This window comes from Drosophila ananassae, chromosome 2L (genome assembly GCF_017639315.1).
Source record: "Drosophila ananassae strain 14024-0371.13 chromosome 2L, ASM1763931v2, whole genome shotgun sequence".
NCBI lineage: Eukaryota > Metazoa > Arthropoda > Insecta > Diptera > Drosophilidae > Drosophila > Drosophila ananassae.
This window is the reverse complement of record NC_057927.1, coordinates 27,700,717-27,725,034: the sequence shown is the minus strand read 5'-3', so window position 1 is coordinate 27,725,034 and position 24,318 is coordinate 27,700,717. Positions and strand designations below refer to the sequence as shown.

The 24,318-nt window shown below is 46.9% G+C and overlaps 7 protein-coding genes across 8 annotated transcripts; 6 read left to right on the top strand and 1 right to left on the bottom strand.

Moving 5' to 3' along the window:
• The first annotated feature begins 7 nt into the window (after positions 1-7).
• LOC6505824 (glycine, alanine and asparagine-rich protein) lies at positions 8-1,004 on the top strand. Its single transcript, XM_001964402.4, has 2 exons — positions 8-130; positions 184-1,004. The coding sequence occupies exons 1-2, from the start codon at positions 14-16 to the stop codon at positions 955-957; spliced, it is 891 nt and encodes a 296-aa protein (XP_001964438.1). The 5' UTR covers positions 8-13; the 3' UTR covers positions 958-1,004.
• Positions 1,005-1,713: 709 nt separating this feature from the next.
• On the top strand, positions 1,714-2,806 carry LOC6505825 (glycine, alanine and asparagine-rich protein). Its single transcript, XM_001964403.4, has 2 exons — positions 1,714-2,235; positions 2,293-2,806. The coding sequence occupies exons 1-2, from the start codon at positions 1,780-1,782 to the stop codon at positions 2,704-2,706; spliced, it is 870 nt and encodes a 289-aa protein (XP_001964439.1). The 5' UTR covers positions 1,714-1,779; the 3' UTR covers positions 2,707-2,806.
• A 340-nt stretch (positions 2,807-3,146) lies between these two features.
• Positions 3,147-8,685, top strand: LOC6505826 (protein polybromo-1). The gene is made up of 4 exons (XM_001964404.4): positions 3,147-4,220; positions 4,283-5,868; positions 5,943-7,395; positions 7,463-8,685. Exons 1-4 carry the CDS (start codon positions 3,275-3,277, stop codon positions 8,428-8,430), a joined length of 4,953 nt encoding a protein of 1,650 aa, XP_001964440.1. The 5' UTR covers positions 3,147-3,274; the 3' UTR covers positions 8,431-8,685.
• A 253-nt stretch (positions 8,686-8,938) lies between these two features.
• Positions 8,939-10,986, top strand: LOC6505827. Its single transcript, XM_001964405.4, has 3 exons — positions 8,939-9,185; positions 9,246-9,426; positions 9,900-10,986. Exons 1-3 carry the CDS (start codon positions 9,044-9,046, stop codon positions 10,525-10,527), a joined length of 951 nt encoding a protein of 316 aa, XP_001964441.1. The 5' UTR covers positions 8,939-9,043; the 3' UTR covers positions 10,528-10,986.
• LOC6505693 (ETV5-related protein Ets96B) lies at positions 10,583-14,974 on the bottom strand (the record flags this gene model as incomplete). Its single annotated transcript, XM_044714199.1, has 4 exons — positions 10,583-11,488; positions 12,526-13,270; positions 14,617-14,663; positions 14,796-14,974. Coding segments are annotated over 4 exons (1,353 nt in total), but the record flags the coding sequence as incomplete, so codon positions are not given.
• A 3,815-nt stretch (positions 14,975-18,789) lies between these two features.
• On the top strand, positions 18,790-20,632 carry LOC6505828. The gene is made up of 2 exons (XM_001964407.4): positions 18,790-19,088; positions 19,143-20,632. Exons 1-2 carry the CDS (start codon positions 19,031-19,033, stop codon positions 20,525-20,527), a joined length of 1,443 nt encoding a protein of 480 aa, XP_001964443.1. The 5' UTR covers positions 18,790-19,030; the 3' UTR covers positions 20,528-20,632.
• Positions 20,633-21,554: 922 nt separating this feature from the next.
• On the top strand, positions 21,555-24,236 carry LOC6505829 (solute carrier family 25 member 44). 2 transcript variants are annotated; one of them, XM_014905323.3, is made up of 4 exons: positions 21,555-21,680; positions 22,084-23,020; positions 23,094-23,221; positions 23,378-24,236. In XM_014905323.3, exons 2-4 carry the CDS (start codon positions 22,330-22,332, stop codon positions 23,567-23,569), a joined length of 1,011 nt encoding a protein of 336 aa, XP_014760809.1. In that variant the 5' UTR covers positions 21,555-21,680; positions 22,084-22,329; the 3' UTR covers positions 23,570-24,236. The 2 variants fall into 2 exon arrangements, with proteins under 2 accessions (XP_014760809.1, XP_001964444.1); XM_001964408.4 differs by having other exon boundaries at positions 21,617-21,871.
• The last annotated feature ends 82 nt before the right edge of the window (positions 24,237-24,318 follow it).

Sequence of the window (24,318 nt, the reverse complement as noted above, 5' to 3'; positions counted from 1 at the left end):
CCGACTGTCAGACATGTTCTGCCATGTGTCATTTCAGGAAACGTTCCAGAATATGATCTGTTGCCAGGCCATGTGCGTGTTCCTGCTGCTCAACATTGGCGGCATGTCCAGGAGTTATTTCATTCACAAGGTGGGTGGTCGGTCTTGACCAGAGTCCCTCTAATATTTTGTCTTACCTGCAAGGAGGTGCAACTTAATCCAGATTTAGACGTGGCCGGTATATACGAAGCATATAGAGAAAAGAAGGAATGCGGGAGCTCTGGTGGAGGTGGAGGTGGCGGAGCTGGAGGAAGATCAGGTGGTTGTGATGGAGGCGGTAGTGACAAGCCGTGCGGCGCCATTTTCTCCGAGGGTGATGCCAAATCGAAGGCTTCCAGCATAGCCCAAAAGGCCGCCCAGGAGGCAAAGGCTGCCAACGATGCCCAAGTGGCCGCCGGCGAAGCTGCTTCCATGCAAGTGAAATTGGAGCTAGCCGACAGAGCCCTGCAAGCGGCTCGAGCGGCCGAGGCGGCTCTGGCTGGGAAACAGCAGATTGTCGAGGCCCTGGAGCAGGAGCAAGGCGAGGCAGAGGCGGTGGTCAACGAAGTGAACAGGTCCTTGCACAGCACAGCGGCGAATGCAGAGGCCGCCGGAACAGCAGCCAGTGATGCCAAGAACCAATTGAACCAGCTAAGAGTCCTTTTCAATTCTGCATCGGATCAGTTGCGAAACATTGAGGCGATGGCGAATGGGGCTCAGTCCGAGTTGGCCGAGAAGTCTCAGTTGCTGGAAGCCGCCAAAAAGCGGCTCGATACTATTACGAGGCATCTGAACTCCGCTCGGACGGATTTTGACAAGACCAAGCAGGCGGCGTATAAGGCAGCCTGTGCTGCAGTGGAGGCCAAGCAGAAGGCTCAGCGGTCCCGTCGGGGGAACAAGTCTTCCTCCTCCTCTTCCTCATCATCTTCCAAAAACTAGAAACATTGTATTATTGATTTATTAAAGTATATATTTTAGAAAAATGTTTTTGTTCAAAAACATTAAGGAGGTCATCCCGTATGGTGGGAATGGAATTCAAGGAATTGTATTTTTTTGATCTTATATCAAGCGTGGATTTTCGAAGTAGTTTTTGAGAAACAGCAGTTGGAGCAGAATTTTAAACGCGTTTTTCTCAAATGTGTTTTATAAAATTTCCTCCATTATATCTCAAAAACGGCTTAATCGAATTGTAGCACATTAATGTGATTTTTTACAACAAAAAACCCAAAATTTCGCAAATTTGTTTTAAGTTTATCGTGTTTTTTTGTTTAATCTAGATCATTCCGTGTATTTAGGTACATATATAGATTAAACGCCGGAAATTTTTTTGTTTCAAATCCAATCAAATCCAAGCACACGGAAATCCAATCGTAGAGGAAGTTTGAGTTTACTAGGGATATTTAAGGAAATACTTATTTACGAACTTAAAGATATAAACACTTTTTTATTTTTTGATTAACGTTTTTCATATTAGAAAATGAATTTATATATATATGTGTTCTTATGGTCGTTTCAGTCTTAATTTATAAATTATAAATTATAAATTATATAAATTATAAATTATATAAATTATAAATTTTTTCAAATTCTCAAGATTTTTAAGTGTAGAATACTAGTACTAGACTAATACTAGAATAAAATATTCTTAAATTGAAAACAGGTTATCATTATTTTGAATCTGTCTGAGGAACAAAAATTCCATAATGAGCAGGCTTTTTGAATGGAGTTGGACCTGGATAGTTTGAGATATTCCATCGGAATATGCCTGGCTCAAATGCCCTGCTTATCGTTTTGCTGCTGCTGGTTGCACTGCCAAGATTGGAAAGCTTCTATTACCGATCCGCCGAGCCAGTTGCCGGCTGCCTGTCCAGTTTGTACTCAGATGGTAGTGGACTATCTGGAGGCGGAGGCGGAAGTGGGAGCGGTGGCAACAACTGTGGAGACAACAAGGGCGGCGATAAAAATGAAGCCAAAATAAGTTGCCAAGGTGTACTCAAGGGCGACCCAAAGTCGAAGGCTTCAAACATTGCCCAGAAGGCGGCGCAGGAGGCAAAAGCGGCCAGTGATGCCCAGATGGCCGCTGCAGAGGCAGCAGCATCACAGGTCAAATCTGAATTGGCCGCCAAGGCAGCTCAATCCGCGAGAGCAGCGGAGGCGGCACTGGCCGGTAAGCAACAGATTGTGGAGCAGTTGGGTCAGGAGATGACCGAGGCAGAGGTAATATTACAAAGCATTATACATACATACATATATGTTATTGGTTTCATTTCCAAGGCTGTGGTCACCGAAGTCACCTCCTCGCTACAAAACACCCAGTCGAATGCTAACGCTGCCTCCGCCGCCGCCCAGGAAGCCATGATCCAGCTTAATCAACTTAAAAACCTAGTGGTGGCTGCCAGCTCCAACCTGGCTAATATAGAGAATGTGGCCAGCGGAGCTCAGCAGGAATTGGCCGAGAAGACGCAGCTCTTGGAGGCTGCAAAGCATAGAGTGGACAATCTTCAGAAGCAGATGAGCGAAGCCCAACAGGACTTTGAAAAAACTAAGCAGGCGGCCTACAAGGCAGCCTGTGCCGCCGTGGAGGCCAAGCAGAAGGCTCAGAGAACGAGGAGGATGTCCGGTAGGCAGCGGTGGTCCCCTCGGAACTTCTCAAGCAAGTTCTCTGGCGGAGGGGGGTCTAAACTGTAGGGGTAGCAGTTCTCATGTCTCTTGTTTTTATATTTTGTTATATTTTTTTGCACTTAAATTGGTAGATTTTCAATTAAAGATTTGGACCATAAAAAATAAATCCTGCTAATGATTTTTTTTAATTGTAATTACAATTATTTATCTATTTGTTGCAATATTTATTTGGATAAGTGCTTAAAAAACCAAAGTTTATTCCCAATATTTCCAAAAACAAATGATAAATCATAAATATATTATAATTTCATAAATTCAAAATATTTTGTATAATATTTATTTTTTTTAAATGGCATGTGTAGTAAATTTATTTCATAAAAAAATTTTGAATTTTGAAATTTGAAAAAGGGTAGCCAGACACCTAAATGTATGTTATAAAAATTTCCATTGGAAAAATATATCGGCGGGCTCCCGGCCGATATATCGAAAACTAGTGCATCACTAAAAGAGAAGTAATGGAGCCACCATTATGATTTTCGCTCACCACTAGAACATTTCAGTGGCATTTTTAGTGTGGTGGCGTCTAATTCTTCACAATTAGTTTTAAATTAATAGAAAAGAGAGGAAAAGTACAATGCTTAGCCGCAAGCGCCGGGCGAGCAGCATCTCTAGCCGGCAAGATGAGGATCCGCTGCAGTTGGACGACTCCACGCCGGAGCAGTCGCCGGTGCAGCAGACGACGACACAATCGGCGCGAAAAAAGCGGCGCCTTGATCCCGCGGAGCTCTGCCAACAACTCTACGACTCCATACGAAACATTAAAAAGGAGGACGGATCTATGCTGTGCGACACGTTTATCAGGGCACCGAAGCGACGGCAAGAGCCCTCCTACTATGAAGTAGTAGAGAATCCCATTGATTTGCTGAAGGTGCAGCAAAAGCTCAAGACAGATTCCTACGACGATCTGGACGATTTGATGGCCGACTTGGGGTTGCTAATTGGAAACGCCAAGGCTTTTTACAAGCCAGATAGTATGGAGTATCAAGATGCGGTGTCCCTGTGGCAGCACATACAGTCCCAGCGACAGCGCATCCTAGAGGCTAACGGACTGGCAGAGGAGGAGCCTCGCAGCAAACGCATCTCGCGGCAGGTGCGTAGGCTAACCAGCAGCGTGGAGCCAGGCGGAGACGGAGATGACGACTATAACCAGTATGAGGAGCTCTTTGCTTCTGTGATGACAGCCACGGATCCGGTGGGCGACCGCTCCATGCATCGCATGTTTCAGTTGTTGCCCTCCAAAAAGATCTACCCGGACTACTATGACGTGATCGAGCATCCCATTGACTTGCGCCTCATTGCAACGAAGATTCAAATGAACGCCTACTCCTCACTCGTGGAGATGGAGCGGGATCTGCTGCAGATGACCAAAAACGCGTGTCTTTTTAACGAGCCTGGTTCGCAGATCTACAAGGACGCGAAGGCACTGAAGCGCATATTTACGCAAAGGCGTATAGAACTAGAGTCGGGGAAAGGAAAGATGTCTAGAAGGATCAAAAGCCTGTCCAGCGCGGCTATTGCAGGTACGGCACATAGCACTTTCTCAACGTAAATAATTTTTAAAATCCTTCTTATTGTGTTACAGCTCTCAAAGAAGAAGTGGACAGTTCGGACGATGAGGAGACGAGTAAAAAGGGAGAGGGTCCCATGTGGGCGCTCTTCGATCATTTGTACAACGCTCCCGGTACTTCGGAGCATCCCGGAGTCACCGGCCCGCCATTGGGGAACTCACTTTGGAAGTTGCCAGTGCGTCGCTTTCACCCGGAGTACTTCGAGCTGATCAAACGTCCAATCTCGATGAGTCAAATCCATACCAAACTGAAAAAGGGCGACTATGCGAATATAAGCGATCTCACCGCCGATCTGTATCTTATGCTGGATAATGCCAAAAAGGCTTTCCCCTCAACCCATAGGACCCACAAGGATGCTATAAAAATGCTTAAGCTGATGAATGCCAAGCTGGTGGAGGAGTCGCTAGAGGAAACCAGCGACATGGATGAAGACGATGTGGATGAGATGGAGGCGGAAATCTTCACCGCCGTGCAGCCGGAGAAGCGGAAACCCGGTAGACCCCGCATAAACTCCAACTCTAACTCGAATGCGTCCCATACGCCGAACTCGAACTCACCAAAGTCCAATCGCATCGCCATTAATGCGGCCATCAAAAAGAAAATCTTAAGCATACAGAAGTATCTCGTAGATTATTCGGTGGGCAATCGTCGGCCCATCGAAATGTTCATGGAAAAACCGCCCAGAAAGATCTATCCCGATTACTACGATATTATCCAAAGCCCCATCGATATGAACACCATTGAGCACAACATTCGAACGGATCGGTATGCCACTGTGGAGGATGTGGTGTCGGACTATCGTTTGATGTTCTCCAACTGCCGGCAGTACAACGAAGAGGGTTCCAACATCTACGAAGATGCCAACACCCTGGAAAGGGCCCTGAACGATAAGCTCAAGGAGTTCCCCGGATTGGTGGAGGTGAAGAAACCCCTCCAGAAGTACAGCAAAGTGGGAAGAAAGCCGAAAGCAGCCTTGATCACTGACCGACTGTGGCAGTTTTACGAAACTGTTAGAGAGTACCAGGAGCCAAAGGGAAAGAGGCAGCTGTCGCTGATCTTTACCAAGTTGCCATCAAAAATCGAATACCCAGACTACTATGACATCATAAAGGACCCAATAGACATGGAGCGCATAGCTCAGAAACTCAAACAAGGAGCCTATGAAAGTTTGGATGACCTGGCTGCGGATTTTCTTCTGATGCTGGAGAATGCGTGCAAATACAACGAGCCCGATTCGCAGATCTACAAGGATGCTCTGGTGCTGCAACAGTTGACATTGCAGCTAAAGCAACAGCTGCGCACGGAAAGAGACTCGCTTCCAGATGTCCCGTTGGCAGTTCAGGAATTGTTTCTTACTCTTTTCACCACTCTGTACAACCACCAAGACGAGGAGGGGCGCTGCTACTCCGATTCTCTGGCGGAGTTGCCGGAATACGATGAACAGGGCGATGTGCCAAAGATTCGGGGGATTTCTCTTGACTTGGTAAAGCGTCGGTTGGACAAAGGTGCCTACAAACGATTGGATATCTACCAGGAGGATATCTTCGCATGCCTAGAGCGGGCACGAAAATTGTCGCGTACGGACTCCGACATATTCCAGGTAAGAAAAAAGGGAAATAAATTTTGAAAGATGTATAAAATATGAAAACTTACTAAATTATTAAAATGTTGTAGGACTCTATTGAGCTGCAGACGTATTTCATACGCAAGAGGGACGAACTTTGCAAGGACACGTTGAGTTCGCCTGCGCTTAGTTTTTCTTTGGAGCGCTTGCTAGCCGATGTGGAGGTCATGCGTCAGCAAAAAGCCCAACAGGAGGAGCAGGATCAAGAGCAGGACAAGGAAAAAGACGAATTTAACGCTGCCAAGGGCGAGAGCATGACAATTAATCAGCAAGTCTTCTCCCCCGGCGACTATGTGTATGTACAAATGCCGGAGCATAAGATCCCCTCCATAGCCTGCATCGAGCGACTCTGGACATCGCCCACCAACGAAAAACTTATGCAAGGATCTATATTTGTACGACCTCACGAAACCTATCATGTGACGACCCGAAAGTTCCTCGAAAAGGAGGTGTTCAAAACCAGTATCTCGCAGACCATATCCATGGACAAGGTTTTGGGCATGTGCTGTGTGATGCATATCAAAGAATACATCAAGATGCGACCAGACAGGCTGCCCGAGAAGGACGTGTTCGTGTGCGAGTCGCGTTACAACATCCAGGGTCGCTGCTTCAAGAAGCTCAAAAACTGGCCCCCGGCTCGGGAGGGCAGCTCAGTAAAATTCGTGCCGCGGGAGCAGCCACTGGAGCTTAAGCGGGTTATGTCCGTGTTCAAGGAGCGCATCGAGAAACACAAGGGTGAGCTCGAGGAGCTCAAGCTTCAGGAGACTTTGGTCGAAAAGGAGAAACCAAACGTCTCCTGCGACCCCCCACCGAATGCAGAGCCAAATAGCACCTACTACCAGCAATACAACACCGTCTGCAGCGGGGCCATCAAAACGGGTGACTTTGTTTACGTCGCCACCCAGACCGGCAAACAGTCGGTGGCTCAGGTCCAGCAAATATGGGAACAGAATGGCAAATCCTACTTCAAAGGTCCTTGGTTGCTGCCGCCCGCCGAAGTTAATTATGGACTGGCAAAGCAGTTCTTCCGCCAGGAACTTCTACTAGGCACGGTGGAAGAAGTTAGTCCAGTTGTTGGTATCGTAGGTCGCTGTGCCGTGTTGGAGTATGGCGACTTCATTACCTCGAGACCCACGGAGATACCCGAAAGCGACGTGTACATTTGCGAATCGGTCTACGATGAAGTGAAGAAGGCTATTCGTAAACTCGTTGTTGGCAACATGCGCAAATTCCAGCACAGCCCTGCAGTCACAGAGGATGAGACTTTCTACTTTAAAACGCCCATCAAGCCGGGCAAGGACGTGAAGAACGAGATGAATGATCTGGGCATGCTTGAGGACTCCATGGACGGCGACACACCGTCGCTGAGTTCGGACATTGCCGCCATGTCGTCACCCGCTCCGTCGGTCAACTCCACGCCGCTTACATCCAAGATAAAAGCAGCAAAGGCAGCCAAAAAGTGTCTCACCGGTTATATTCTGTACTCCAGCGAAGTACGAAAGAGTAAGTTGCACTGGAAAACAGTCTCACATAAAAAATTGTTATTAAATTTGTATTCTTTTGATTTTAGGCATATGCCAGAGCAATCCTGACGCCTCCTTCGGGGACATTTCGCGGATGGTGGGCACCGAGTGGAAGAATCTCCCCTCCAGCGTCAAGCAGACCTGGGAGGATCGAGCCAGCAAACAGAATGAGGAGACGGCAGCCATGCGTCGTGAAATGGATGGCGACATTCAGAACAGCGCCAGTCCTTCGCCGCAAGTGTCGCACGACACCGTCGGGCATGGACTAACCTTCGAGTGCCAGTGGGACAAGTGCGACTTCCAGTTCGAGGAGATGTCCGATTGCATGGAGCACTGTATGTCCGATACGACAGGTCACATACAAAGGCATCCACAGGCAGGCATGGATTTCGAGTACGTGTGCTTGTGGCGCAACTGTCCGCGTATAAAGAAGTCCACGCAGGCCTTTCCCAATGTCCTGCGACTCATAAAGCACGTGCGCGAAGTTCATCTGAGCAAGTGTGGCAAAACTTTGGGACCGGGTGAGAGGAGCAAAAACTACATACCGCGCCGGCAAAAGCACGGCCCGTTAGCCACCGCTATGCCCCTCCCGTCCAGTAACTCGCCCCGTAATCTCGATGCAGTGCACCTCCAACAACAGCAGCATCAGCATGTAATCCATCAGCCGTTGCACCAGCACCAGCTGCAGCAGCAGACACTCGTTCTGGGTCCGCCGCCTGAGCCGCTGTTCGTCACCGTGCCGCCACGCACCACTCGCGTCATCCACTCCGAGGCGTACATTAAGTACATTGAGAGCCTGCAGACGGGAAGCCACCTTAACGTGGCCACCTGCAACAACAACTGGCGACGGGCGCTGACCCACGTCACTCCGGCGCAAGTGGTGGCCAAAAATCCGCTTCCGGAGCACTGGCTGGGACCCAATCTCCGCGACCAAGGAAACGTGGTGCAGGCTCTGTGTCATCTGCGAAACTTCATGCTGGACGACGTACTGCAAATTCGACGCAGTTGCAGCTAGGCAATATTGATCAATAATTAAGCCCAAAGCGTTTCAAGTTAATGTAAAAATATAACAGAAACAAATCATGTGTGTGAATTACAATTCATATTTGTTAAGATCCTTAGTTCCACTATAATATGTACTTTATTCAAATTTTAAAGTAAAACTCCCTAATCCCTACTTTAATCTGTAGTCCTGTGTCATTTTGATAAACTGTTGGGCCCGAATGTGTCTTTAACGGCAGCTTTTAATAAAATATTGTTTTATTTTGTATTCCCTTTGAAGGTCTTGTGGCCGCCTCTGTTCTGGTAGTTGTTGTTATCAGTTTTGGACCCATGACGACATAGCAGCGCTGGGCCCCATTTATTTTTCATGTGTTTTGTTTTGCTACGCAACTACGACAACAAACCGGTTTGCACGCATAGAGTCACCTAGTTATTTTGCGGTGCTTATCTAATTGGCCTGCTCAGAAGTGCTCAGCGCCTCTCCGGGGCGCTCTTTTAGAATTCGGCGAGTGGATTCCCCATACGCCGCTGCTGGTCATCGCAAACAGTCGAAGTCTAGCGGCCGCACACTGCAGACGCTATCAGATACGCCGCATACCCAAGTATTAGCCACCAAAGGAGCAAACATGTCGGAGGGCGAGTCAAAGTTTGGTTTCAAGGATATGGAGAAGGCTCTGGAGACGCTGAAGTTGTTGGAGAGCCACGACATGCAATACCGAAAGCTGACAGTGCGCGGTTTACTGGGCCGGGCCAAGCGCGTCCTAACAAGTAAGTATATTTAAGGATTCCCTAGGATCCCCATCACATGATACAAAATATTCCCCCTAGTGACCAAGGCGGAAGAGAAGCTGAAGAATATCAACGATGCTATCGGTGTGTTTGAGAAATGGCTGGACGAGAATGGCGGAGGCGCCTCCAACAAAAATACCAAAACTGATGGCGACGACAAGGTAGAAACCGTTCCCGGTTTGGGATTCAAGGATAAGGCGGCCGCGGAAGCAACGCTGAGGTAAGCCCCCAGGCTATCATTCTTGTCTTCATGCTAATTAGCCGGAGACCTTCAGCCCAGGCAGCCAGCGACGACGTCAAATGATGTCATGGCACAGTTTTAGAGTCGAATTCGGAAGTCTCATTAGCTTCATAGACATCGCAGCGCTCTTCTCTTAAAATCGAGAGTGTGCCTCCTAAACGATTGCGATTATATAGGGTTGCTCCCAAAATATGATCAGGGTAAATGTCTGGAACTAAATGAAACTATCTATAGACACGTAATAGACTAGGTATTTGATAAAAAATGAATATAGTCCAAGAGGTTGTATAGTTTGAAACGTTTTTCAAACTTTTTAAATGCCAATTCTCTTTACCTATTTGAAAATTATTAGTATTGCCCTCTGAACGTATCGAGCCACCCCGAGAACCGAATATATGCGCACATTCCACAGTTTGTATTAAAAATATTTATATATGCAAATCACATTGCAGTATTTTGGCCGAGCGAGACCCGGACTACCAGAGATTGGCAGTCAAGGGCCTGATTGGCAGCTCCAAGCGGGTCTTATCCGGCACCAAAAACGAGGACAAAATCAACGCCATCAAGGAGGGAGTGCAAGTGTTGGAGGACTTCCTGGAGAAATTCGAGGCCGAGAACCGGATCAAGGACAACCGTGCCTATTTACCGCTGGCCGTGGTGAGCAAGCTGCCGGAGCCACAGGACGAACTGGCCAGTGAGTTCCTGGCGGCCTATGGCGGGCCCAAGGCCAAGGGAAACTACAAACACCTGCGCACCATGTTCCCCAAAGACGATGAAGCCACCAGCTGGGACATTGTTCGCAATCGCCAACTGGCCAAGTTGCTGGAAAAGATCAAAAGCGAGGAAGCGAAGCTTTTCGACCCCGAATCTGGAGCTCCCACTGATCTCCATCTGCAGCTCATCCACTGGGCGTACAGTCCGCAACCAGACAAGCTGAAGCAGTACGTGGAGAAGCTGGCCAAGAAGACCCCGGAGAAGCGAAAGCAGGGTAGCAGCAGCAGCTCCAATGAGTCCTCGGGCAGCAGCAAGGGCTCGGATGAGGAGGATGTGCCCAAGAAGAAAAAGAAGACTGAAGAGTGAACTCTAGACCTGGAAGGGCTAGCCACCATTTCTTTTGACAAACAAAAACAGTTTATAAAGTTCTGTCCCGGTTTTCCAGCCAAGGGAATCTGGCGGTAATGGAGTAAGTTTTTTATAATCGTTATGCTTTAGTCGAAGAATTGAATATTTATTGGAAAAAAAAGATTAATCAACTTAGTTTTCGGAAACATGAATGTTCTGCTCTTCCATATCCGCCAAATTTCATTGGTACTGCCAATCGAAACAGGTTTAATATTTTATTTAAGTAACTCAACCTCAACGCAAACTACTATTAGTTGTGGACACATTGTTGTTTCTATATCTCCGCTATATACACATATGAACATCTATGTAGGCGTGTAAGTATGCTATATTTAACGTCGTATATAGTACCATACGCATATGTGGTTCTGATGAGATCGGTGACTTTGGAATCAATAAACTTTCTTGAACAGCGTACTTCCACCCGCTCATCGTGCGCCAAACTCCATTTAATACACACGCAACTAGATTACACAATGTACACGAGATTTGGGCACGCCCACTTGGCCGCATTCCCACGCTCCGCCCACACCAGAGCTAATACTTGTGGAGAGTGGCGGCGTCATAGTAATCCGACTTGGCGACTCGAGAAGATTGCGTTTGGGAGTCGCCCGTACTTGGCGGCGTCTTGGCCAGCGCGAGGGTCAGTTGGTGTTGGTCGCCCTTGCTGGATCCGTTGGTCAGGTGGCCGTATGCCATGTTGAACAGGGCATCCGGATCGCAGACAAACCTGTAGACATACCGCTCGCCGTTCACCTTCTGCATGATGCCCTTCTCGTAGTAGTAGCGCAGGCTGCGGGATAGCTTGTCGTAGTTCATGGCGGGGCGGTTCTTCTGCAGGCCCCACCGTCGAGCCACCTCCTCCGGCTCAATAAGCTTGAACTCCATGCCGCGACCTGTCCAGGCGATGCAGCTGGCACTGGGTTATAATTGGGAAAGAAAATAAGAGGAATTTACAGATAAAAAGTTAAGGTAAAGTAAGATAGATTTTTATACCCTTGCAAAGGGTATTATAATTTTGGTCAAAAGTGTGCAACGCAGTGAAGGAGACATCTCCGACCCTATAAAGTATATATATTCTCGAGTATATATATTCCCGGGATCGGTCGACTATATCCTATTGATGCCATATAACTGATTGATCGGAAATGCTATAACTTCGTTGTTTTTCAAGTTAAAAGGATGGGACTTTCTGTGCATTCGAATTTGGGCCAACTTATATGATCTGCCAAATTTCATAAGGATCGGCCGTCTATATCCTATAGCTGCCATATAACTGATTGATCGGAAATGCCATAACTTCGTTGGTTTTCAAGTGGACTGCGACTCAACTGCAAGGGTATATAAACTTCGGCTCCGACCGAAGTTAGCTTTCCTTTCTTGTTTTAGATTCTGTTAGATACAATTACAATTTTTTTTATGAATTCTGCTTAAAATCGGATGGTTATAGGCAGAAACATTCTTTCAATTTTAAATCAAGAAGATTTTTCATATATTTTGAGGAAGATTGATAGAAAATCGATCTTTAATCTTCTAAGGTCTCTTGCTTAAGAATCAGATGTCATCCTTCGATGATATGCCCATAAAATCTTAGAATTCCTGAATAATTGCAAAAATTACAGAAACTTTAAAAACTAAAAAAATTGTTTTATTTTAATGGAGGTAGATAGAGATCTTCAACATTTTGAGGTATCTCGTTTAAGAACAGTATTTATGGCAAAGATAGAAAATTTCGCTATTAATTGCATTTATCTTCTAATCAAGAATTTTTAAATTTTCTAATCAAACTTTAAAAATATAGAAAAAAAGCAAAATGTATTGTACATTTTTATCCAAACCGATAAAAAAAATACAAAGTTTGTATTTTGATGAAAGAGAATTTTCCCTGGGACGATTCTATTCAGTTTTAAAATTTTTATTGCCCCTTTTTAGATTTTGATTAGTTTCACGGCTTACCTCGTAGTAGGCTCATCCAGAAGAGCCACCAGGAACTGCCAGAGCTGCAGCGACCCCCGCCGCTGGCTGATGGTTTGGCCATTGCTGCTGGTGGAGATTCCGTTGCTGGCGTAAAAGTGGTCCAAGCGCAGCTCCGCATCGCTGGACGTGGTTGAGTCCACTACACTGGGCCTCAAGGATGCCGGATAGGTGGAGGATATGGTGGCGTTGTAGGGACCGTTTTCGTACTTCAGATCCGCGTCGCTAGCCACTGCCGCCACCGCTGCTGCCGCTGCCGAGGTTGGCGACAGGTCACGATAGACGGCAGCATGGGATTGCGATTGGGCCTGCTGTTGGTGGGCGTAATGAGGGGGTGTGGCATACACTGCAGAACTAGATATGACCGCCGTATGGCTAAACTTGAAGGCGGATGCGGCGTGCAAGGGGGTTAGGTGGGTCAGGGCCTGCTCTGCCTGCTGGTGGTGTCCATGTCCGTGGTGATGATGGTGCGGGTGAAGGGCCGCAGCATGTTGCAATTGCTGCTGTTGCAGTTGTTGGTGCTGGTGTTGCTGCTGCTGTTGCTGGTGCTGTTGTTGCTGCTGCTGCTGATGTTGCTGTTGCTGCTGCGCCGCCGTCGTGGTGGAGTCCGCGTGCTCGATCTTCGTGTGGTGCTGGAAGTGCTGTCCCGAGGTGACGTCACTGCAATACGCAGCAGCAGCTGCAGCGGCAGCGGCGGCGGCAGCAGCAGCGGCTGCGGTGGCTGTTTCTGGAAAAAGGATACAAGCCAGAGTTGGCAGGAGCTGTATAAAATCCTCTTTCATGCATGCTTGGGCAATGTCTCGACAGGACAGGGATGGGTGCTAATTACATGGCTATTTTGAAATACCTTACTTCTGGACCCTATTAGTATTTCATTTTATTTATATAAATTTTAAAAATCATAAAACATGTGGTATTTTAGCTTTAAATTATATTTTTTTCATAAATCTATTAATAAGACTTAAAAGTCTACTTAAAGCCCTTTGGATTTCTAAACAAATTGAGGTGCAGATTTTAGTGTTCCTTTTTTCTGTTAAATTTTTTTAAGTCAATTTTTTGTAGGGTATTAGGAAACTGAAAAATCACGTTTCCCATTGCTTTGCCTTGTTTATGTGGCTCTTGCTTCACTAAATGGCCAAGGTATTTAGCAGCAATTAATAATTCAAGCAACCCTCTCGCCCACTCCCGGCCGAGGCTGCAAAATGCTCAATATGCTGCAATTTAGCGGGTAGGTTGGACTGGGGGTAAACAAACCTCCATCCACAACGCCACTCCGGAGTTGCCCTTTTCATTAGGTAGTTAGGTTACTCCCAGGGCAGCCCCACCCCCACTTTTTTGCACCCCCCTTTCACTCTCGGCGCGACTCGACGCTGGGCGCATTAAAGATTCAGGAGATACCTCTGCATAATCCATGAGCAAGTGTCGACAAGTAAAAACATCATTGTCGATAACAACAACGAGCCGCTCATGGAAATGAAGACCTGTTGGCCCGGCCCAGTCGTACAGAGAGAGAAAAGCCCTAGGACAATCTATCCTATCAGTTTTCGAATCAAAATCAAAGTTCTCTAAGTGTCGAAGTGCACTAGCTGGTGGGCGGGAGTTGGGATGGCTTCAGCTTCTTGTTTGGTGGGGTGGATGGATGGATCGACACAAACCACTCAACGGCGGTCCCGTGATTGAGCTGCTTGTTCGACTGGTGGCACTGCTGCAGCCACCCCACGGCTGCCGCCCACCGGAGGCTAACTAACAGCATCTGATACATGCCCCTCGAAATTGAATTCCACGCTCATGCCGCCGCCGAGTCGCCAATTGGATTAGCGGTTACTAACACCGGCGATATTGTTATTGTAAATTATGCGCACAATTTCTTGCATTTTGCTTGAAAAAATATTGGAAAGAAATGAGGTTCGTGCTCGCACTAAGAAATTCAAACAAATTGATTTACGGACTAGCTATCAGATGTATGAATCGCGGCGGCATCATAATTTTAATAAATGATGAACGGAGAGAGGGCGGGAGGACGGGAGGATGGCTTTAATAATTTCTTTTCATTTTTCAGTCTTAGGGACTTACCTTCGTCGCTCTTTTTCAGAATGCCCGCGGGTGGCGATGATGGAAATCTGGTGGGAGCATAAATCAAGAATATTGAAAGCGCATGAATCGAGGAGCAGTAGCAGCCGCAGCAGAGCCTGATTGACTTAAATTTGACTTGTCTTGTCAGGACGAAGTTCAATCTGGTTTGGCCAGCTTACCTGTAGCAGTACGGGTGCGGATGCGGATGTGGGTGCGAGTGCGGATGCGGATGCGAGTGTGGGTGGGTCACAGCGGGTATGTCGAAGAAAGTGGATGTTCTTTCATGGCGCACGCCTTTGACATTCACTGCAGATACCAAAGAAATGGGAGAGAAAAACAAGTTCCTGTTACTTCTGAGTTACAAAAACTGAGGCTAAACGGAGCTGCCTCCTCGACATCCCATCGCCGTAGTCGTCTACTACGAGGTGGCCTCGACTTTTGTTAGGTAATATTTTATATTAACGCACACGCCGGGATGTCTTTGAGGACACAAATCGAGCTTGTCACATGCACTTGACTTGGCCATAATCGAATGCCAGGATGAGTTCTAGACTAGATAACAAAAAATGGATTTTCTCAAGCGGCAGAATAAAGTTTCAGGCAAAAATGTAATAGCTTATAAAATATATGTTTGCTTCTTTAAACTTAAAATTAAAAAAGATACAAGTTTCCAATCCTGACTGCTCCTGACTGCCATATCTAGGATGATGTTTTTCGTCCTAGGGCTCGGCACGCGCCAACGCTGGGCCAACGCCTCACTTTTGTTTTATTAATAAAAAAACTTATAAAAACAAACTAAGCTAATACAAAGCCTCCAGGCTGCAGCCCGGGATCCTAACTTCCCCCGTCACATCCGCAGCTATTGCGATAGCGAATAACCCAGCTCCCCATCCACAAATTTGGCTTATATTCCACCACCCCCCTCCCCTATACCCACTCCCTTTCCCCCCCCCCTATTCAACCCCTCTTTACTTTCCCTCTCCCTTCCCCTTCTCCTTTTCCTTTCCCTTTCCCTTTCCTTTCCCTCTCTCTTTCCCTTCCCTATAAACCCCCTCCCCTTCCCCCCCTTTCCCCCCCATTTTTTTCTTCATCCCCTTCCCATCCCTATTCCTATTCCTCTTCTCTACCCCAATACCAATCTAACCTACCCCATATTCATATACCTACCTCCCAACCACTACTTCTCCTTATATTTCTATTCACCCATCACTACACTTCCCTATTATTATTATTATTAATTACTTCATTATCATTCACCTTCATCCACCTCATCTAACATCCCTCACTATTTTCAACCCCCTAACTCCCAATACTCCCACAAATAAATCCCCCCCCTCCCAAAACAATTCCCAAAACCACCTCAAATAAAATAACTCCCCACTATTCTCACCAACTTCCCCCACCCCTCCCCACACCCACCCCAACCCCCTCTCTTCCCAATCACCCTCACTATATTCTTACACCTTACCTCTTCCATCAACCCTTCCTCCTAATCTCATCATTTATTCTTCTCATCTCTCTACCTCACCCTTCCCTCCCCATTCTCCTTCCTCTTCTTCACCTTCTAATACATTCCCCATCCCATTCCCCATCTCTATATCCCCTCCACCTTACCCATCATATTCCCACAATCCTCACTCCACCTTATATCATCCTCATTTTTCATCTTCACCATTCCAATTCACCTCCTTCCCCCTATTCCCATCCCCCTTCCCCCCCCTATACATATTAACACTACTCATACAATTTTCTCCCAATTACCCAGTCCCAAGTGGGAATGATGGTGATGGTGGTGGGGATGCGGGTGGGAGTGGTCCAGGTGCGTGAGCGTCTGCTGGAGCTGCTCCAAGTGCGTCTTGGCCTCGCTGTAGTCGCTCTGGAAAATAAGGAAATGAGACAAGGCGCAGCAGGAAATTGTCATGAGTCTGGCTTTTGCATGGGGGTTTCACGTCTTGGCCAAATTAGTTGTCGATTTGGGCAAATCCTTGAGGGGGGAAAGAATGCCACAGCAACTTAAGGCCTCTTTAAGTGACTTTAAAGCACCCTGCTGGGCGCACTGAAGCCACCCGCGGCTAACAGGTTGCAGAGACAATGGACACACGGCCAGCTCGTCACATTGACACAGTCAAGTGAGTGGAAGTCGTGGCAATTAGCTTAACAGCTTCTGCTGCGGCTTCTTTTCCCGGGTGTCAATTGGCCGCTTTCTGTTGTTCTTGGCCATTAAGTAATGAGCCATTGTCACCGGCCAGCTACAACTGGACCCTCATATGACACCCAGCCAGTTGGCTGATATGGGGAACTGGTGTACTAATGCATGTATGTTGCTGCCATCTCCAACTGTGGTTTATTGACATTGGTGTACATTTAATGAGCGGAGCTCCGAGGTTAACCTTTGTTTATGGTCGTCACTCGCTCTCTCCGGCTCCGGGCCGAGACTCCCCGGCTCGTGGCGCTCATTAACTGCGGCAGGGATTTCACTTTTTTTCATGGGGGAAATTCGGTGACAGTCGTCTTAATCACATCTTGCAGGCTGACATCTTTGTTTCTAATATATTGGCGACTTAGAGCTACTTGGCTTTGAAACAAATTACTTATAGTTAAAATAGAATTGTTTAGTTCATTTTGTTTGTTTGGGTTTCGAATAATTTAACACGTCAAGTCGAGCCGAAGACAGGCTCCCATTGCTTGTTTTTGGAACCTACTTTTTGGCCTGCTTGGTCCGACATCCCAAAGCGCACCGAGCGAGCTGTTCCCATTCCACATCCCTTCCCTGACATTTGAAATCTGGAGCAGCAAACGATCCGCTGCATCCAGTGCGATGTGCACCGTCGCATTCGAGAACCATTTTGTGCGATAGTTACCCTTAATTATGGGCTGTAATCGTTGCCGGCTTGTTTCGGCTCTATCGGCTCAGCTGCGGAGGCACCTCCTCCAATCTGGTCTCCATCAGATAGAAACGCAGAAAGCGGCACCGTCCCTTCCCCTTTAGCCATTCTCTTTTGGCCAGAAGAAGAAATGCAGAAACTGATTTTTGGTCTTTCTGCTTTCTCCCCCAGCACTCGAGAGTTATGTAAATCTTGTGGCATTAACGGACAAAATACGTGTATTTGGCAACTTACACACATCTAATGCCGCTTCCGCTTTTTGATCGCTCACATTTTTGATAAATTGCAAAATATGTCACCGAATTGCGTTTGCTAAGTGCAAGCAAACAATTTGTCAAATCAAATTACCGCAATTATTTAGTGTAACTGTCATGTGCAACTATCTGAAGAGGCAGACACACGGGCAAAGGCAGCCAGCCAAGCGATGTCACCTGCCACACGTGCGCATGTGCAACAGGGGAAGTGTGTATTTTCAATTTTGTATGAAGCAAACCGACGGAGTGATCACTCTTTAACAAAATGATGATTTCCGTATTTATTTATGGAGTGAAATAGTGATTTTTGGTATTAAATGAGAGCTCAATGGGAGGACAAAATTAATTAAAAACTTCCTAAATCATTGAGAGACTTTGTTCCTTTTCAATTGGATCTGATTAGGTTGATCTGATAAGATCATAGTATACCCACCAGTATGATTGTGCTTTACATGGAAAATACCCTTTAAAGGTTGCGGTACTTCGGACTCCCCCATTAGGCCCTAATTTATATGCCCAATTGATGCCAATTACAAGGGCAATTCCAAAAACAAACTGTGGCGGCGGTGAGTGATTCATCCGACGGATTGATCAACTTTGAACCCATGCTGAACAATAAAAAGAGACACAGAGATTACAACGCATGCGCAGCCGCAACTGACATTACGAAACTTTTTCTCGTGTTTACTCCTAAGGTATACTATATAGTATATAGTATGTCGGCTGATCTACTTTGCAGCAGCCAGGGGCGGGGATGGGGACAAGGGCGAGGCGGTGGGAGGCCCGACAGAAGACAATGCTTTTCTTTTTCAAATTGTTTTAGTTGCCTTTTCGTTTCCACGCAGAGGTGCGTTGTGTTGCTCGGCTTGGCTGATTTGGACTCCGTCGCCAAATGTGACTCTGTCTCTTTTCTAGCCGCGATCCAGCTCGTGCTTGGGTACGTCGTGGAAAACACTTTCACTGCCACATGAAGAGGCACTGACACGGTCTTCTTGTGGGTGCTGTGGCAATGGAAGCGCGACCGAGCCAGTTTCTCGCTCTGCTTGGGCCCTCGCATTTTCGGTTCAGCTGCCCGCGAGTTCGGAGGTGTTTTCAAAGAGCTAAAGGATTTATTTTCTAACCAAAGCCCGAGCCAAAGCCATCAAGGCAGCATCATCAAGTCCTATAAAGGATTAAACAAAAACCTATAAAATAAAAGGGAAACAAATCTCAAGGGAATAAGTTTATTTACAAGTTTTATTGTTTACAAAACCGATCCATGTTTACAAAACCACAATGTCGGAATTCGTGAGCTGGCTGCACTTTCTGCTGCCCCTATGGGCTCTGTTGCAAGGTAAGCTCCTTTAGCCCTATATATCCTTTAATTCATAACGCCTTGCATCCTTAGTGTCCCTCTGCCAACCGTATCAAGTACCGCAACGGTGTTCGAACCGTCTGGAAAATGCTCTGGAGCACATGCGTCGCCGCAGTATCCAGACCAAGAGCTCCTCCGATCGCACTCGATCGCGAGCCATGTGGGAGCCCCCACCCCAAAGTCCCTACCAGCTCTATCACAGTTTCTACGGCCAGCATAGTGAGCCGGAGGATGATTTTTACAACGCTGGTGGATCGTACAACACCGGACGTGGCTATCACGCAAAGCTTCTGCACCGAACCGGGCGCCCGTATCCCTTTTCCGACTCCAGCAGTGCTCTGGAGCTGGAGGACTTGCTCTCCGTTAACCAACAGTACCAGCAGCAACAACAACAGCAGCATTATAACCACCGGCAGCCCCACAAGCTGGACATTTCCAGGGTCGATGTGGAGGACCTGAAGGTGCGAGTGCCGCCGGCAAAGTCGTCTAACCGTTGGGTTGAGATCGACAAGTGCAAGTTCAGCACCGAGAACTCTACACTAGATACCCGCTTGATTTTTCCTGACCTCACGCTCAGTGGAAAAGTGGTGATGCAGCCGATGGGCGGCAAGTGCCACATGATTTTGAGGCTACGGCATGCCGGAATTGAGTTTCGCACTGTGCCGCTGGGTTTCGATCCTGGATCAGGACAATCCACCTACGAGCAGTCGCGGAGATTGGGAGCAGCCTCGGTGAGGACGGACTCCCACTTTGCAGAGCCGGGATTCATATCTGTATTTGCTCACGGGTGCCAGGGGCCCAGTGGCATTCGCTTGCGACAGAATTCCAAGCGGAGATTTAGTGGTGCTCCGGAAGTGGAGCTAGGTGAACCACATGTGATTATGGGTACGGACCGAAAGGAGAGTCAGCGATGGGGCAAGTTCCATAACCAGCAGCAGCAGCACCCGGCGTATGATATCAGGCTGGGACAGAATCCCCAGAGGGACCATAGTCTGGAGCTAAGCAGTGACAGTCATGCCCAGGACTCTGGTGAATTTGTAGATGTCAACGGTGACAACTTCTACCGGCGGCAATTCAGCAAAAAACGGAGACGCCGACGGCGTTACGCCCGCGAACTACTCGAGGACCAAATGAACTTCAGCGAGGATGTGCTCCACTTCCAGGACGAGCAGTTGCAACAGCTTGTGGAGCCGGATGCCCGGGCCTTTGCAGACATATTCAGCGGCAGTGGAGCAGCTAGTGGCCCCGCCAGTGGAGATCGCGAGGAGCTGGTGGGGGAGGCCATGTCGCACGAGCTGGAGAAGCTATTCTCCATGGGCGTGCGAGGTCTGCTGACCACTTATATGCAGCGGGCCCTGCAGCCGGCCATCAAGGAAACCCTGATGGAGAACATGGGCTACACCCTGAGCTATGGCTGAGCCTGGCTGGGGTATTGTTAGGTTTATCTTTAAGCCCTCTATTTATGTCTGATGCAGCAAATATAAAGCTTTAAGCGCACCGGGTTGTGTAATCTTACCAATTTTGCCGTATCCATTGATTGTATCGATCGGGCGTCCGGATACACTCTTGAACTTGGTGCGGTTCCGCTGGGTTAAATTTTCACTAATAGGATTTCACCTTGTATCTGCACATCAATACATCTAAATTATTTAACACCCGAAGCTTTCACTTCTGGTAGATCAGCACGCATTCCGTTGCAAGTGCCTCCGTGCAGTTGGTTGCGAGTATCCGTGGTGACTGCTGAAGTTCACCTGGCCAGGACCTGTCTGGAGTTCAATCTGAGGGGGTGGCTGTGCCAGGATGCTGGGTGGGTGGACAATGCGCAGACGCGTCCCGCCCTTCGAGTGGGTGATTGGTTGGAGCGTATTGTGGGAGTTTAGCCAATGGAAATTCGGCATGGGCGTCATTATGAACCGTCAATAAAATTCATAACTTTTTGACAAACATTTAAAAATAAACGTGTCAATAAATTAAACTTATATTGTCCAATAAGAAACAGTAGGAAAACAAGGCCAGACATTTTTTTAGATATTGTAATAATTAAGTGATTTCTTAATTTAGTTAATAAATTTTCTATAATTAATTTTTTTAAAAACAAAACGGAAATATTTATTACACTAATATTTGAATTTAAATTATTATCGATAAATATACGGTAAAACTGTGTGATCTGGTAGCATGAAAAAATTGCACCAACTTTTTTGTTCAATCTGGCATCTCTATAGATGGGAATATAATTTTAACTTTTTAGTTTCTTGTATCAGTAAATTTGTTACTTGATTGATTATGACTAGTGAAAGTTTTCGGATTTGCATATTGCAACCACAACCATAGCAGACAAATGTAAAATAAACTGAACTTAAATTTAATTACTTTTGTGGATGAAAGCATAGAAAAAAAGCTAGAAGCGGCCTGAATGATGAAGCGAAGACACAAACCAAAAAATCGATAGGCAATATATCATTATTAGACAAAAATATCGATATATTGATATTTTATTTATTTCAACAACCCTAAGGCTTTTATTATGTGATTGTGCGAGCTAAAAATCCAAATATTCGACAGGTCTAGGTAAGTGATAAGTGACAGCAGCGGCAAGGCGCCACAAACAGCTGTTCCAGAGCGGCCCACAAAAATTGGAGGCAGTGCACCACGAGGAACTCCGCTTTCAGAGTTTGTTTACGTTCGCGATTGCTTTGTTGCAAGGGAGGAGTGGGTGCTTGGGGAGGCCACTCAGTCAGGTGTCTGCGCATTATATAATGGTAATCTCAAGCCTATGCTGCCGGAAGATAAGATAGCCTATTGGAGTCTATGGGTACATCCTTGACCAAAGGTTACGGGCAAGCCCTTGAATCTTCCGAGTCCGTCCGTAACCGCAACCGTATTAGTCACGACCTTGAGACCTTCGCAATGATTTTCGTGCGTACGCCTTTGGATTGCGTCAATGCGCTGATGTTGTTTTGTTTCCCCACAGATATATACACACACATTCATACACGAGTCTAGCGGCCAACAAAAGCAAACCGGAACGAATCGGGAGGGATAAGATCGGAGCAGACAAAGAAAGGGATCAGTGATCTTGGCGCGAGTCATGCAGGTCGAATGCCACAAAAGTCAGCGCCACACGAGGCTGTGAATAGACTCGCTTCGGGATCGGGATCTGCCAGCAGCTCATTGCCTCGCATGAGAAGTAGTCGCAACAGGTAGCGCCCACCGCAGGATGACGGAAACCAGAGCTGCGGTGGCTTCTGGTGGCGCCGCCGGCACCGGCAGTGGCATGGACGGACCCTCCTACATACGCACCATCGAGTGGAACATGATGAACAAGACCAAATTCTTTCCGCTATCGATGCTCAGCTCCTTCTCGGTGCGCTGTTGCCTATTTCCTCTGACTGTGATCAAGACCCAACTGCAGGTCCAGCACAAGAGCGACGTCTACAAGGGCATGGTGGACTGTGCCATGAAAATCTACCGCTCGGAGGGAGTACCTGGCCTATATAGGGGATTTTGGATATCCTCCGTTCAAATCGTATCTGGGGTGTTCTACATCAGCACCTACGAGGGCGTGCGTCATGTACTCAATGATTTGGGCGCAGGCCACCGCGTCAAGGCACTCGTCGGTGGTGGATGCGCTTCCCTGGTGGGTCAGACCATCATAGTTCCTTTCGACGTGATATCGCAGCACGCCATGGTGCTGGGAATGTCGGCTCATGCCGGCGCAAAGGGTGATATTAATCCGCTAGGCATTAAATCGTGGCCGGGTCGGAGCCGTTTCAACATTTCAATGGATATCGGGCGTGAGATAATGCGACGGGATGGTCTGCGCGGATTTTACCGCGGTTATACCGCCAGCCTTATGGCCTACGTACCTAACTCGGCTATGTGGTGGGCCTTCTATCATCTATATCAGGGTAAGCTCGGTGGCCACCGCTTCCGCTACTAATAGTGTTGATTAGATTAATTAAATTTGATTTCTATCCGCAGACGAGCTTTGCCGCATCTGCCCAATTTGGGTGTCCCATCTCTTCATTCAATGTGTGGCCGGTAGCCTGGGTGGCTTTACAACGACAATATTAACCAATCCATTAGATATAGTACGCGCCCGTCTGCAGGTGAGTTTTTGTCAAGTCATAAGATTAGCGGAAACATTTCCTTCGCACTTTTTTAATGGCGTAATCAAGATTACCTAGATGGTCAATGGGCTATGTTTAAAGGCTTATCTAAATGACTTCGTCTAGCTGCTAACTAATGACACTGTCATTCCGCAGGTCCACCGTTTGGATTCAATGAGCGTCGCTTTCCGAGAGTTGTGGCACGAAGAGAAACTTAATTGCTTCTTCAAGGGCCTGTCCGCCCGCCTGGTGCAGTCGGCGGCCTTCTCATTCAGCATTATCCTAGGTTACGAGACCATTAAGCGCATTGCCGTGGATGAGCAGTACAAGCACCAGATCCGTTGGTGAAGAACGCACAAACACCAGAAAAAATAAAACCAACTCAAAACTGCATTTACGCGACGTACTGAGAAACCACCAGCGGAACCACCATTCGCCCTCTATTGTAAATAAAAAAGTTAGAAGGCTCAAAAGGAGCAAAAAGCACAGTTTGAATAGTTAAATTACCAGCGATAGCGAATTATGGAATCATGGATTGCGGACGCATCGAGGATGTACTTTTAGTAGCGTTTCAATTAACTGGCAGTTAGGATGTTCGAGCAACGCGATTCAATATGCAAATACCCAAAGTGTTGTACATTATTTTTGTTATAATTAGTCATTTTATATATAACATGCGTAGAGGCCCATCGGTTACAAGCATAATTTATTATACACATAACTATACCTGTACGTAATTGATGATGATGATAATGTTGATAATACTGTTGTTTATATTGGTAGCCCAAATTACTTGTACGTTTACTAGCAGAGGAATGTTTGCGCCAAACATAAAACCATAAACTGGACATGCCGAATTAGAAATTAAAATCGAAGCAGGGTCCCCCTCCAACGGGGCGGGTGGAACTAATTTAGTTAAGCATCCGTGTGTGTGTTCTTTGAATGGATAACTAGTTTTAGTTCGCATTGTAATAAAGTACAAACCAAGAATTTTTACATTTTTGGCCCTTTGAAATATGAGTTGAATTTAGATTGCTTAGATGAAGCTTCCGTGTCCTGTTAAGGGCCGTTGAATAACTCATTAAATATTAAACCTC